Raw genomic sequence first — 14,592 nt, forward strand, 5'->3', positions numbered from 1 at the left:
TCTTCCAGGACAATCTCTGGAGGTGATATTTATGACTCGTGACATCTGCTTGTCTTGTTACTCATTTTCAAGCTTTACAGTTGTATCTTTCTAAACTAAAACATCCTACTCCACCTCCCTCTTTGCTTCCTTTCAATCATGAAACACCAAGACCTCCCTCCCTTTTGCTACAACACCTTGTTACTGGTAAGAGCAGCACCAAGAGGCTCCAGGCTTTGCTCCCAAACAGGTCAGCATCAGCAAGACACAACACCCAGGGTCACATCAGCGGGGCTGCCCAAGTCATTTTCTCCTTTTGAAAAGGTATTTAAGGGAAGTGGTTTAAATAGGGCACTATTGCTGAGGAAAGCACACTGCTTACCAAGAATTTCAAACTACAGGTTTTAAGGCATTTGTGTCAGGTGGTAGCTCTCCGTGTTTTGATCCCTGCTTCCACTAGGAGAAGAGGCCAGAGCGACTCTAACAAAGGCAGGGGGGTCCATTTGTGTTAGTGGACAAAATCTTAGCCACGGTCATCCAGCACCACAAAGACCAGGAGACTTTATTTTTTTTTTTTCGGTTGGAAATAAATAAATAAAGAACCACAGTTGCTGGAAGAACATTTTCGGAGTTCCAAACATCCACATTTCCAAGCTACTTGCTTACTTTTTCATGCAACAGATGCTGCTTTGTATTAGCTACTGCATATTAAATCATTCTGACAACCAAGAAAGCATACATTTGTTTGCGCGAGAGAGAGAAGCATGAATACACACACACACGGATATCTTCTCAGGCAGAAGCATACAATTATGCAGCATTCAAATATTTGCGATGAACTTTGGCCTTTGTTGAAAACAACACACACACACACAAAAAAGTACCCCCCAAACAACCACCAGCAACAGCCTCGGCAGGCATCTGGCCGGGCTCGCAGAAAGCAACAGATCTGCAGCAATAAAACGCTGCTCGTGGCCAGCGATTTGAAAGTTTCTCGGGAAATCCTGCTTCGATGGGAGCCTCACACACACAGCCTTTATGATTTATAATGGTCTCACGGACCGATCTCGGGATCCAGGCTAAAAATAAAGTTTGTGCTAGCACAAAAACAGCATTAAAGGAGTCGGTTATGCTCAGTGTTCACCCCCACATGGCTTTTGGACTCCAGACAATCCCCTCAGCTCTGCCCTTTGCGTTCCCAATTGGAAGTGCCCTGGGAGCACCCGCACAGCTCCGAGGCGCCCTTGGGAGCGGTGTCTGCCCAGCCAACGTGGAAGCAGGCGGGCAACCCAAACAAACCCCTATCCCCGATACGTTTATCACAACCAAACCTCGCTGTAACAGCACTAGGGAACACGCCGAAACTCCCTGACAAGGAGAGCACCCCCAAGAAGCGGAGCTGTTGCCCACAGCGCTTCCAACTTTTTTTTTTTTTTTTTTTGTGGAATCTCGGCCGGAGACATATTTCCCCCCCTACATTCCCCTCTCACTTTCTTCCCATCTCGTTACTAGACAGCAATCCCGTTCTGCAGCCTGTTTTTTTTTCTTTTTTTTCCCCCCTTTTTTCACTATCCATAGAGCCCGCGGGGAAGAAGCGGCCCCAAGGCGGCGCCGGGGGGGGGGGCTGCAGGGCCCCGGGACCCCCTCTCAGGCCTTGGAGGGGGGATCCCCTGAGACCCCGGGTGCCCATCTCCGTGCTCTGCCCCCTCCTTTTTTTTTTTTTTTTTTTACCTGGGGATGGTGATGCACTTGGTGTTGATGTTCTGCGTGGTGATCGCCTTCTCCAGCTCGTCCAGCTGCCCCGTCTTCTTCAGCTTCTTCACCAGGCTCTTCACCGCCTTCTCGCACCATTTCTCCTCCTGCCCGTTCTGCTCCCCTTTCTTCCAGCCCAGGAGCCGCTTGACGATGGGAGGGGTGAACGGCAGGATGGAGGACATGCTGGCTCGCCCGGCAGCGCCCCGCCGCCCCCCTGCTCCGCTCCTCTCCTCTCCACGCCGCGCAGGCCCCGCTGGGCCGCCGGCAGCACAAAGCCCGGCCCCGGGAGCCCGGCTCGGTTCGTCCCGGCCCCTCTCCTCCCTGCTCGGAGCTGCTTTCAACACCCGGGGCCCGCGGCACCAAACTTTGCCCGGACTTCGCCGCCTCTCCCCGGCGGCGGCGGCGGCGGCAGCTCCCTCCTCCCCCCTCTCCTCCTCCTCCTCCTCGTCCTCCTCCTGCCCCGCTCTGTGTGCGCGGAGAGGCGCCCACTCCAGCTCATTCCCAGTCTGTCTCTCATGCAAATTGCCTGCTGGCCGCCCCGGCCCGGCTTCCACCCCCTCCTTCCCTCCCAAACACGCTCACTCACGCCGCCGAGGGAGGGCGGGGAGGCGGCCGGCCCGCCGGGAACTCCGCTCCCCCCCCACCTCCATCGCCACCGGGCTCCCTCCCTCGGCCTTCAGCCCCCTCAGCTTCCACCATTCCTTCAGGAGCTGCCTCACCATACACCAGGAGACCCCCACGGGCTCCACCCGGCCGCCCCCTCTGCTCTTGGCCTCTCTGTAATGTTGAGACCCTCCCTGAGGCAGCCCCGCGGTGTGGGATCGCCCTCAGGGCTGTGGGCTGGCAGGGAGGGTCAGCCCGGCCATAAACCCTTGGAGAGATCCCACCGAGGGGAAGGCAGTGAAAATAAACACAAAAAAAAACGAGTTCCCCCTCAGCAAGGGGACCCTCAGGCAGGGCACGATGGATGTGGCCCCTGAGGTGGCTGTTTTCTTTGTGGAAAAAAAAAAAGAAAAAAAAAAGAAAAAAAAAGTGTTTCCACACAGATAGCTGAGCACAACTTGGCCAGTCAGGCTCGGACAATCAGCAGTTTCTGTTTCAACCCCTTTAATTTACTGTTCCATTCCCTCATCCTCCCACCCTGGACTCCAGGTACCCGAATAATTTTTGCCCTGTATCAGGCACAAATGACATCCTGGAGATGTTTACCACCAGACCTGGTCAGAAATTCTCAGACGGAACATTTTTGTCAGAGAATGGCAGTTTGTTCAGATCTAGGTGTTTTGTAGAGATGCTTCGGTTTTGACTAACTCCGGATGACATCCAGGTAAATTTCCAGTTCCTCACTTCCCATAACTGGGCAGACTGGGCTGTCACACTCCCCAGTCTCCAGCATCACCCCCTCACGCTGAAAGGGAGCCTGTGTGAATACAAATCTTAGCTCTTCAGTGGTCCAATGCTGTGATAAATCACCCCAAAATGGTGCTGAGCAGCCTGGCAAGCAGCAAGGAGGCTGGGGGCCACCTGCAGAGCCACCAGGTGCCTCCATCGAGGCTGGTTCATCTTTCTGTGCTCCAGCTGCCTCGCAGCTCCCCACAACAGCTGCCCAGGAACACAGGGGTGAAAGTTTCAGGGGGCCTGGCTCCCAAATTCTGAGGTTTCAGCCTGAGAGAGGCTTCCCAGCTTCCTCCATCCTACCAGACGGGATGATGGGGAGCTGAATTTGGGAAGCCTCCGGGGCTGCTCGGCAGCTCCCAGACGCACAGGTCCTTGCCAACCCACATTCTCATATTCCAGGTTCCAGTGCAACCCAGTGGGGAGACTCCTCGAAAGCCGGCATCCAAAAACTTCCCGTGCCTGCGGATTTGAAGCAGCCAACCGTATGGATTGCCTTGTGGCAAGTTAGAAACCTATGGGTTCAGACAGCGTCTGAGGCTCAAAGGCAACTGGCTCGGCTTTCACAGGGATTTAAAACAAACAGCATGTTTTGTTCCAAACTGACTACCAAATTTTGAAATATCAGTATTGGGTACAAATTAAATACTCCCTCCCTATTTTTTCCAGAATTCTCATATTATTCCCCAACACACATTCCCCGAGTGTCTTGAATTTTGGAGGCTCACCACTAAAATTTTGGATCATTGCCCTGACCCAGTTTTTGGCTGCTTTGAGATGACTGAAGTACAGAGATGTGGAGCCCCTGTAGACGATCCCAACATCATTTGAGGAAGTAGTTCCTCAGTACTTCTAAAACAATGCAGAAAAAAAAGAATTAACACCAGTTGCTCTAAAAGCAGGATGCACAGATTACTGACTGTTGCTAGTTTCATTGACTTGCCGTGCATTTATGTTTTTCAGAAAAGGCCTAGTTCCTGGTAGCTGGAGATGAACTAATCTGAGCTTTCATTTTAAAAAGAAAAAGTTCCCACAACTGTAGAGAATAACTGAACATGTGAACCAAGTATTTAATAATTGTGTTCTACTTTTTTTTTTTTTTAAAGAGGTATAAACTTCACCACATCTAAAATCATGATTATTTAAAGTCATCATTTTCTGCCTTCCTAGTTCCTAGACCAGCACATTTTGCAACTGAAAGAAGCCCAGAAGACAACTAAGCCTGAAGGCCCTGCCTCAAGCTTGTCAAGTCAATGCTATGCCAGGAAAACCTTAATGCACATTTCTGCTGGTGACCGTATCCATCACTTTCTAGCCACTCTGGCTAGAAAATCATGGCAACCGTTCCATACTTTTTTCAGCCAGAAGGCTTGTAGTAATACTCAGATCTCGTCTCTACACTCAGAATTCATGCTGTGGCCTCAGTTCAGCATGGCTTCCAGAATTTTCTGTACATATTCATGGGCTAATCTTCAGTCCATTACAGTCATATCACAAGTGATCAACTGGGTAAATTTGAATAAGGGGAAGGAGAGGAAGAGCTGAGTGGTTTGCTCACACTTGTACAGTGATTTAGTGGCAAAAGGGTGAATAGAATTAACTAAACGCTAAACCAAATTGGGTCTCACTTTGCTTACAGCATCACAAATGAAGCGTAGGCAGCTAAATCACTGATCTAACCTTCAGGCCACAGCAGCACTGTGAAGACTAGTAAAAACAAATAGACTTTTGGTTTCAAGGTGTAGAAGTAATTTTTGAGATTAGGGATGTTACATTTTATGGAATGACTTGTATGCCTGCTGGGGTTATCTGTCAGAGTGAACGGTTCTATGAAAATAAGACTTCCTGAACCCCTAGACAGTCATCCTTTATTTCGGAGAGTTTTGGACACTATCATAGTGTAGAAGTTATCAGGCAGAAAAAAGCAGGACTGGCCCAATTTTGCATGGTCTGGATCTGTTCTCTGGTTTACCACATCTGACATTTTTGAAGCCACCTCTGGGCTGGATAAGTCTATCCATTCATTTTTGATATATATTTTACTTTCCTTTTCAAAAATCATCTTTGTGATGTAGCACAGGTTCAGGGACTTAACTTATTGCAGTTCGCTCTTACTGAAAAGTAAGGATGTAATATTGTCTGCAATAACATGAGAAAACCCAGCCCTCCGTGTTACATCCACCTGACAAAAAGGAACATACCCTTAATGGCTATCTTACATTTCTTAGTCATTTACTAATGTACTAGCACCTTAACACTTACTAAAAATAATCCTCACATACCGTGCTCATTCATAGGATCAATCAATAACTAGAAGCAGGATTTAGCATTTACTTTCACAAAGGAAAATTGGGCTTTGATTCAGGAACAACATAAAATTAGCAGGAAAAACAAGGTGTCCTCTGAAGCTCACACACACGCATCTGCACTTTTATTAGAAATACTTTAACAGCTTCTGAGACTGAAGAATCGCTTCTGTGCTTTGCTCTACATTCCCTTTATATCCTTCAAGCAGTGAGAAGGGAACGAGGGATATTTGGGCAGACACGAAGCCAGCTCCATCAGCGCCCTCCCCGACACCCTTGTGCAGGGGCCTGCTGGAACAAGCAGGCTGGAGGAAGCGTGGCCAGAGCCTGCTGTTCTCTGGCTACATGCAGCCAACAGACAGCTCTTTGGGGAGCCTGGTGCCTGCTGAAACAGCTCCCAGGCTGTCTTAACATGTAATTGTGGCTAGTTTGAAAATCAGGGAGTGGTTGAGAACCAGCTTTTACTGTACTGCCCCCATCTCTCTCTCTCACTCGCTCAGATATTAAGTATAATTTCCTACGTGGGCACTACCTATTTGTGGAAGGAAATTTTACAATGGCACTGACCAGGACAGCTGAGAAGCAGGTGGCCAAACCCGTGAGGTTCACAGCAGATAAGGATTTCCTGGAGCTGCTTGGAGGGCCGTGACCTCCTCAGCTCCATTTGTTCCACGTTACGCAAGTTGCAGCGGCACTGAAGGGTGAGACAGGCAGCTGAGAAAATGAGGAGAGAGTTTTAAATTAGGTTATATTCATACATTGTAAATAGGTGCTATGACATTTAACTTTCTATCTATGTCACACATAATATTCATAAACAAGGGAAAGTGTGGGAGCTTTCCTTGGTTAAGGTAATATATATATATGTAGAGCAGCATTTATATGCAAGCAAACCTATCTTCTTAATCACTCAGAACAAACCTACAGGAAAATAACTTTTGGGGTGAGTCACAAAAAAAAAAGCAAGGTCATTCAAAGTTAATGTCTTCAGAGTTAACTTCAGCTCTGTGAGACACTGCTCAGACAAATCCTTTCAGGGTGCAGCAATTATTCTCTTCTACATATGAGAAAAAGTACACACATCCAACAAAAAAGTTGCTTTGTTGAAAATTCATAATACTTAATGCACACAAGTTAATTCTCTGCATGTTCCAAGAGGCTCTGTAGTATAAAAGTCACACAACAACCTCTGACCAAAGGTCTAGTTAAGCCAGAATCCTGTCTGTGACCGTGACAGTACCTCTGGCCTAAGGAAAGAAGACAAGGTAGGAGCATGTCCAGGGCAATTTTTCTTCTAATATACTCTCCTAATTTTTGGCAATTATCTGTGTAGACACTTCTGACCTGGAGTTGATCTCCCCAGTGAGCCAATCCTAGCCTCCAAGCCTTCTCTGCCTCTGCCTTACATGACAACTGGCCTCTGCTGGGTCCTCACCCCACCCAGGACATCAAGCAGAGCTACTCTGAAGATGAACTGAAGGCATCTAGTTATATTGCCTATGTGATCTCCACATTATTTGTTTTACAGACTGGAAGAGACGTTTGCCACCTGAACACAGTCCTGGACACCCTCTCTACGCATCTCTGCTCAAAAAGTGTTTTGGACCAGATGACCCCCAGAGGTCCCTTTCAACCTCAGCCATTTTGTGGTGCTTGATGACAGTGACAGGAGATTAGAGAAGAGAAAGGGCAGGCAACAACTCTCCTAGGAAACTGGAGTTTACCCCTCTCTGTCACAGCATTCCCATGTGATACGGGACAACTTCAAGCAAAACTGTGCGTGTTTTTTGCGAGTGCCTCCCCCTGTGGAGGCCTGGTTGCTCCCCTGGGGTAGGTCTGCAGCCGGGCACACAGCTGCACGGGAAGCTGCTGAGAGCTCTGCTCCAGTAAAGCGGGACGTCCTGGTGCTTGGGGTCCCTACAAACCTCCTTAAAGAACCACACGTCTAGCACAGGTTTGAAAATGGCCAGGGTCCAAATCCTCTATGGTGTTTAGAGACCCAAGTCCCACTGAAAGCAATCTGTAGGAACCTACAGGCTGTTAAAAACCTTTATATTTCAACTTGCTGTCTCTGGAGGTCTAGCCCCATTTGTCACCACAGTCTAATAACGTTGCTGGCTGAGTACCCCCTGATGTCTGTAGAGCGCTCAGAGGCAACAGATTACTACCATATGCAAGCCAGCAGAGAGACGGACAATTGTTTCATCAGAAGATTGGAAAGTGTACCGTAAATAAGATAAGAGGCCCAGACATTGAATAGGGAGGACAGGACAAAATACTAGCTCAGTACCCACTGAGGAAACAAGGAACACACTGTGCGTGAGAGGGGAGACATTTGGAAAAATAAAATGTGCCCATGAGAGTAAAAACAGTGTGCTAAGGAACATACACAAGGAGTACTGAGGCTCTATGGGCACTTTTAATCCTGTTTTCCCTTGGTCATTGGAGGCTTGACTTTGAAATCTTAAAATACCTAGGATGGTAACTCTCAGGAGCCAGACTCAATGATCCTTGGAGGTCCTTTCCAAGTCGGGATATTCTACAATTCTTCACATGGTTTGCGTGTGCTCAGTAAGGGACAGGAGGTGGCAGTCAATGTAGTACAGAGGAGAGGTGCAGGCAGGGACACAGAGGCCTCCTGAGGCTGAGCCCTCAGTCGAACCACAATCACTTGGATAAAGCCTGATCTAATCTTTAGAAACGTGTTAACAGCCTCAAATTAATATGCTTCCAATTAACCCGGCGATAAAACTGTCTACTAGAATAGACATCCACTCGGCCGCGCAGATATCCTGACAGCACGGAGTGGGGGATTTTCAACACCCAGCTCTGCGAGGAGCCAGCACCTGCAAACGCTCAGCGCTGCCGAGACTTTGCATACCAATAGCTGCTGCCAGGCTGGCCCTCGAGAGGCTGCACGCACGCAAACACCAGCCTGCTCCACATCTTGCAACCTGAAGTTTCTTACTTAAAAAAGAAAAGTCATTCCAAATAAGATCCAAGTCCTCAGTTTTAGGGAAACTGATCCCTGTAAAACATTTCCCCTACTCCGGTTGCAGGAGTGATGGGCGTCTGTGTAAATAAAATGGTGCAAAAAGCTCCAGTAAAATAGCTGCACACAAAAAAGAAAGGCATGGGCCAGGCCCCAAAGTCCCAAGCCCAGAGGCTCGCTACAGGTAACACGAAAACTTGAGCTCCCAGCCACAAGCATTTCGTTTGAGATTCTTTTCCTATGCCCATATATGACTGTCTGTCCCTTCTGAATTCCTTGCTGTGTCTACACCCTTTTCTTTGCCAGGGCACATCTGTTAAAGTCTTCATTTTGGCTTTTGAAGTGGGCATTTTGTATCCAGCTGAACTTTAAAAAAAGATCCTGAGCACAGGCTTTTAACAAGTCAATATATTTATATTATTTTTATGAATAGGCCCCTGTTTTCACATGTTCCACTTGCAATGGCCTCTTGTCCACCACTGCTGGCATGTTGAATCCTCTAAGGGCAGAATGCACTTTCTGGAGGAATACATTTCTACTTGCTGCACACAAGAGGAATCCTCAAGGAACATTTTAATTAAAAATATTTTTTTATATACATATTTTTTTCCAGGAGGTAAACACCACTACTGTGCTGGAGACTTTGGTAGCGCAAGCCACCCAAAGCAGCGTGCTGGAACCGAGCTTCCACACTGCAGGAAGATCCCCAACCAGCTTCAAACTGCACAGCTCAGCCACCATCTGCCTGCTGCAGCCTTCGTGCTGAACCTGGGCAGGGCTTGAGGCTGCTGGTGACATACGCATGAACACCAGAGGACAAATGCCTTGGATCTCAGCCCTGCCTCACCAAAGTCAAGTGGGAGTTCACTTATTCCAATTACCATAGAGTTCAGCCAGTGGTTTTTATGTGGTGGCTCCTCTACATTAAAACCAGCAGTTAAAGGCTACTTACTTTTTCAATTTTTGAGGTTTACTTAATTAAGAAGTGCCATTGCCTTTTTATTTTATTTTTTTAAATTCTTTTGACCTGAAATGCAGTTGAGGCCCCACAGGAGACCATCATTCCCAACGGAATCAAGAATCCTCTTTCAGGGAGCAGCAGAAAGGAATGGCGTAGAATTATTTGCCCATGAATAATATGCTAATATTTGTACATTGCTTACTTAGATAAGAAAAACAACTTGCAGATTTACAGGAGAAGCTTTGTATAGCCATGCTTTGTGGAACAACATCTCAAGCTCCATGTAGAATCCCAAGTGTTGATTTTACCTCCTGACAAACTTAACGTGTAACCAGAGAAAGTGCATTCTTCAGGATCAAATAAATAAAAATCAGATCACTGCATCTGCCTGCTCTTGTCTTCTGCTGGGGATCTCACTAGGCTTTAGAGAGCACAGACACATTAGTGTGGTGGTCCTCAGACACAGCTGAGCTGGAACAAGCCCGCAAGCTGTGCATATAAAAAAACTTTTGGGTTTAGTTTTCTTTGGTCTTCTGGTTGCTCCCTATTGCAAAAAATGTAGCTTTGCCTTTTCATAACATTTTCGTAAAGCTCAAGCCCTGCTTTGGTTATATGAATCACACAGAAGGAGAAGAGAATCACGCTCCTGCTCTGTGCGTGTGAGGAGGGATGTTTACTCCTTGTTTATTTGTTCTGGGAGAAATAAAGTGCTTTGTGTGAGGGCCCTTTGCTGGTGAGGCTGAAATGCTCTCAGGGCTCTGCTAAAGCATTGCCAAGTCTGTCAGGAGCAGGGAAAGCAATCTGGGCAGACTGCCCTAAATTAAAGCTAAACCAAATCAGTTTAAGTATACAGCATAATACTTCATATGGATGCTAAAGGCAGAATTACCAACTCAAGCATTCAAAACTCCCAAGTCAAGACCCCACCATATCATGAAGTAGGCTTAAAATTGCAGCAATTAAATTTAAATAATAATGCTGTCTCCTTTTTCCTGCTTTCCATTTTCATCCATCTCAAAGGGTTCATGTTTCTTACCTTTTCTCATCCACCATGAGAGACAAAACAAAAGGAGGGCTGATCTTCTGATGCAATTATATGTTTCCAGAAGCTAAGGGCAATAAGTAGCATCACCTGTGTGAGGCCTGCAATAAACTCAGGAGAGGTGGGAACACTGCAGAGGAAGCCACAGCCATAGAACAAATGCAATTAATTAGAAGTTTACCTGAGATACTAAACAAATTAAAGAAACCTCAAATGCTACTTTATCATAACACTACGCTATCTATTTGTTCTTTTTGGATGAGCTTACCAGCAAAAGTTGGATCTGTATCAAGATTTCAAAGCCCAAAGCTGCCTATATAAGGCTGCTTGTTGGTTTTGATACAAGGTTTTAGGATATGTTTTTTTAAAAGAAGATGCCACATCACCATGTATATGGCTTTTTATAATGTATCAGAGAGCAATTTTTTCAATATTGACAGTCTTTTTCCCCCAGTGGAGCTGGGAGTAGACCTGAAAATCACATGCTTCAGCACTCAGAGAGTTCCTGTGAAGATAATGGAAGTTAATGAAAGTTAACACAGCCTTGACAGAGATTTTTAAAGGCGTATGATTTTGATGAACTTATTATATTTTTTGCCTTTAGAAATCTCTTCCATAGCTTAACTCAAACACCTCATCATGAAAATTCTGTCCTCTCCTTACCTGTCAACACTTATGCCTCTTAAAGATATACTCGTGTCCCTTACAGCTATTCCTATTTTAAAGTCAGTGAAACAAGTGCTTTGGGTATTGGAGGGAAGAATGAAAAGTAAGGAAGCTGGGGATAATTTCAGTTACCTAACATTTATTTCACTTAGTCACGCGGAACTGGATCAGTGCAGCTGATACGGAACGATGATTAAACTAAACCCTGAATATATATTCTCATGTGATCGGCCTCATTATTTCTGCTATCAAGGTTGATCTGACAAGTAACTTTTATTTAGAATCAACCATACTTCTTTTCCCCGCCTACCCCAAAGGCACCAGAGTTGTTTGCAGCTCCCTGTGTAGAGAAAGTCAAATGAAATTTACGCCTACAGTGCAAAGAAAGAGCTGGATAAAAGAGAATTGGCTTCTTTATTTTTGGGGGGAGCTGATCCAAAACCCAATACAGGCAAGAATTCGGGCTTTGTAAAGAGTTTGAAGACCCCTGGGCTAAAAAAGACAGAGTGCGTAGCTCAGTTATTAAAAGCCCATTGATTCCTCAGCTTCTCATATAAATTTCTCATTTTCACATAGAAAAGTGCATATATACCTCAGTACCATTTATAATACTGCATAAATTGTATTTGTTATGGCCTAAACCCAGAATGCTTAAACTTTAGCCAAGTAGACAAACTACAGAAAGCATGAGTATCTTTACAAAAAGAAAGCATAGCAAATATTAGTAGCAATCACTTTGGGTGGAAATTTCACTGTTCCATATATTTAAAGAACATTAAATGCAGTTACATTAAGCATATGCTTAGAAAATGGGCCCATATCTGTGCTCTGGTCTATAGGGGCTGTCTTCTTGGCTGACCTTCCTGCTAGTGAAGCTGATGCAGTAAATGGGAAACAGTTCACTCGTCTCCTGTACCACCACTCTTCCTGACCAGATGGGATAATGACAAATCAAGGGTACAGAGGTTCACAGAACCAGCCATTTCCAAAGACATGCACTATTTCTGAAAGAAAGGAGGGCATACTAGAAAATAAATTTGAAATTAAAGAGTACAAAGAGGTATAGTTTATCAGAACTATATATTAGTTCTGAATTTTCCTCAAAAATTATTAAGTTGTAACCTGAAAATCTCTTGGGTCTGGAGCCTGACACTGTGTGGAACACAAGGTTTTATGCAGCCAAGTGTCAACAGTTCCCACTGGCTATAAAATGGGAGCTGGGGAGCAAAGAGGAGGTGGCTGTATGGGTGCTGCGAGCAAGGAAGAAGGCCCAGTATCAGTGTCATTTCTTCACCGTTTGCTTGTGCTTTCATGGGGGAGGAATCCTAAAAAGGGCCATTGCTACTGGGGTTATGAGACCTCTGGAAGACAGGATGAACACAAAGCTGCTGCACTGCAAAGTGGGATTTGAATGCATTTAGTTGAGCTGAGAATTTGGCCTTTGCTCTGCGTTTTGCTTTGCATTTGCATGGTATGCAGTAGGTTGAGAGACTGTGGTACATAGCAATTTGTTTTGATATTCTGGGCCCTTTATTTTATGGAATACTGGCTTCATATTCTAAAATACCTCTGAGACGAGAATGAAAACCAAGCAAGTTGCAAAATAATTCTCTGATCAGCCACTCAAAGCCCCACAAGATTTATTATTCTGACAGCAAATCTCCCCATGATGCATGCAAACCCAATTCCCACTTTTGCACTGTCATGTCATAACTTGCATCCATCATGCTCCCACAGCCTGCTCCAGGCCTGTGCTGATGGTGCTACCTGAGGTACATGAAACAATGCTCTTTCTTCTGCTGTTTGAACACGGAGAGGCCTCAAGTAAGGGGAGAAATTCGAAGGCAGCCACCCAGATGTTGCTGCTGCGATGTGGGAGACAGAGCCTTTTGTCTCTGCTGTCACTAAAGCTAGAGAACAATTTATCTTATTTGTGCATGGAACAACATTATGTGTCTTTCCATTGTGTGTGAACATTTCTCTTGCTTAAAGTGTTACGCTTAATGGAGCAGTTAGTCCTTAAAGCTGCAATGTTTTGTTTTTCTTCAATGTAATTAAATCTGGAAGACACCAAGTCAACAGTTTGCCAGTATATAGGATTAGACTTCCTGTTGCTACTTGTATAACTCGATAGATTATGTGCAGTGCTTTGCACAAATACAGTAAGACCTAAATACCTTACCATCTATTCATCTATATCAGATATAACTCCCTTCTCAGCCCAAATAATTAATATATGTTGCCTGAGTCATTAATGCACCAGAGCTGATGAGCACTGGGCAGTTTAGAGATAACCTTAAGGAACAGAAAGCTGACAGCCAGCTGTCTCATTGCCATCCACCCATTCTACCCACCTCAATAAATGACTAAATAAAAGAAGACAATTGTTCAAATTACAATGGAGCGAGGACAAAGGCATAAAGCTGATTGAGGGAGAAGTGAAATGGCATCGTGAGGAGCCTAGTAAACTTAAACTCTGAAAAGGAAGAAGGGCAGGGCTGAGATGCAGCTGAGCTACGTGACATGTCAGAGGTGAGCAGAAAGAAGAGGACAAGGGAAGGTCGTGCACGGCTGGCAGGGATGCATGGGGAGGGCTGAGCAATAATATTCCCCCCATCCAAGCATGACACAAGCCTTGGGAAGGAACGGAGGAGAAGGTTGCTGTGGCAAAGGAGAAGACCAAAGTCAACAGGGTGACCTGGTGGAGCAAGGCAGGAGAAGCTTCTCAGGGAAGAAATAACAAAACTGTGTAGATAGAGAAGGACGTGGAAAAGAGATGCTGAATGAAGAGGTCCTGAGTTTTTTTCCAGGACTAGCATGTATAAGGGATTTTCACTGGACTGGGGGAAAGAGGATGACAGTCTGAGTTGGACTGATAGGGAGCTGGAAAATAAGAGTTCAACGACACAGCCAGACCAGCCCTGATGTCCTTGTACATAAACTGAAAGGTGGATGGCAGAGCTGCAAAGAAGAGGCCATGGAAAGGCAAAGGTGAAGCTGAGGAGGGGCTGGATTCCTTTGTCTTTAAGAGATTTTACAGCCAATGCGATGTTAATTTAGAGTAGTGCCAAAGACAATATAAATTGCAGAGCAAATCAGATCTTTAGTGGTTGAGGATGTAGAGAAACAGTCGATTGTATATTTAACAGGAAGTCAAGGAGATCAAAGAGTTTTCAAAATGGTTTTGTTTTTAAATGATACCCTGGCTTTATTTTGTTTATATTGAGCTGGGGGCCTCTCTGAAGAGGATAAAAGGAGAACAGAAATGTGTAACAAAGACATTTCCCCTCTCCTTAATAATCAAAGAACTTGACATCCCTGTCAAGCAATAGCACCATTATATGTACGCTCGCAAGAAAGGAAGCTATTTTATCCTTGGAAGGAAAGAGAGATGTTATCTTCTAGAAAAAGAGGTAAAGTTCTGCAGAAATTCAGTGCTGTTAATAGACTGTTATGACAGTGTGCAATTTCATTTCCAGTGAACAATGCATGTCAA

General features: G+C 45.4%; 1 protein-coding gene and 1 long non-coding RNA gene across 2 annotated transcripts in view; both read right to left on the reverse strand.

The window, feature by feature from the left end:
* Positions 1-2,142, reverse strand: part of SMAD3 (SMAD family member 3) — a 73,156-nt gene extending 71,014 nt beyond the window's left edge. The window contains exon 1 of the mRNA XM_084532832.1: positions 1,711-2,142. Coding sequence (XP_084388958.1) covers positions 1,711-1,916 — 206 coding nt within the window. The 5' untranslated portion in view covers positions 1,917-2,142. The remainder of the gene's footprint in view (positions 1-1,710) is intronic.
* A 682-nt stretch (positions 2,143-2,824) lies between these two features.
* On the reverse strand, positions 2,825-10,458 carry LOC311443011. Its single transcript, XR_014697028.1, has 4 exons — positions 10,425-10,458; positions 6,003-6,129; positions 3,858-3,981; positions 2,825-3,591 (listed from the first exon to the last, which is right to left on the reverse strand). It is a non-coding gene; the product is annotated as an uncharacterized lncRNA (long non-coding RNA).
* Positions 10,459-14,592: the final 4,134 nt, after the last annotated feature.

This window comes from Aythya ferina (assembly GCF_964211825.1).
Source record: "Aythya ferina genome assembly, chromosome: 11".
In the NCBI taxonomy this organism is placed as follows: domain Eukaryota; kingdom Metazoa; phylum Chordata; class Aves; order Anseriformes; family Anatidae; genus Aythya; species Aythya ferina.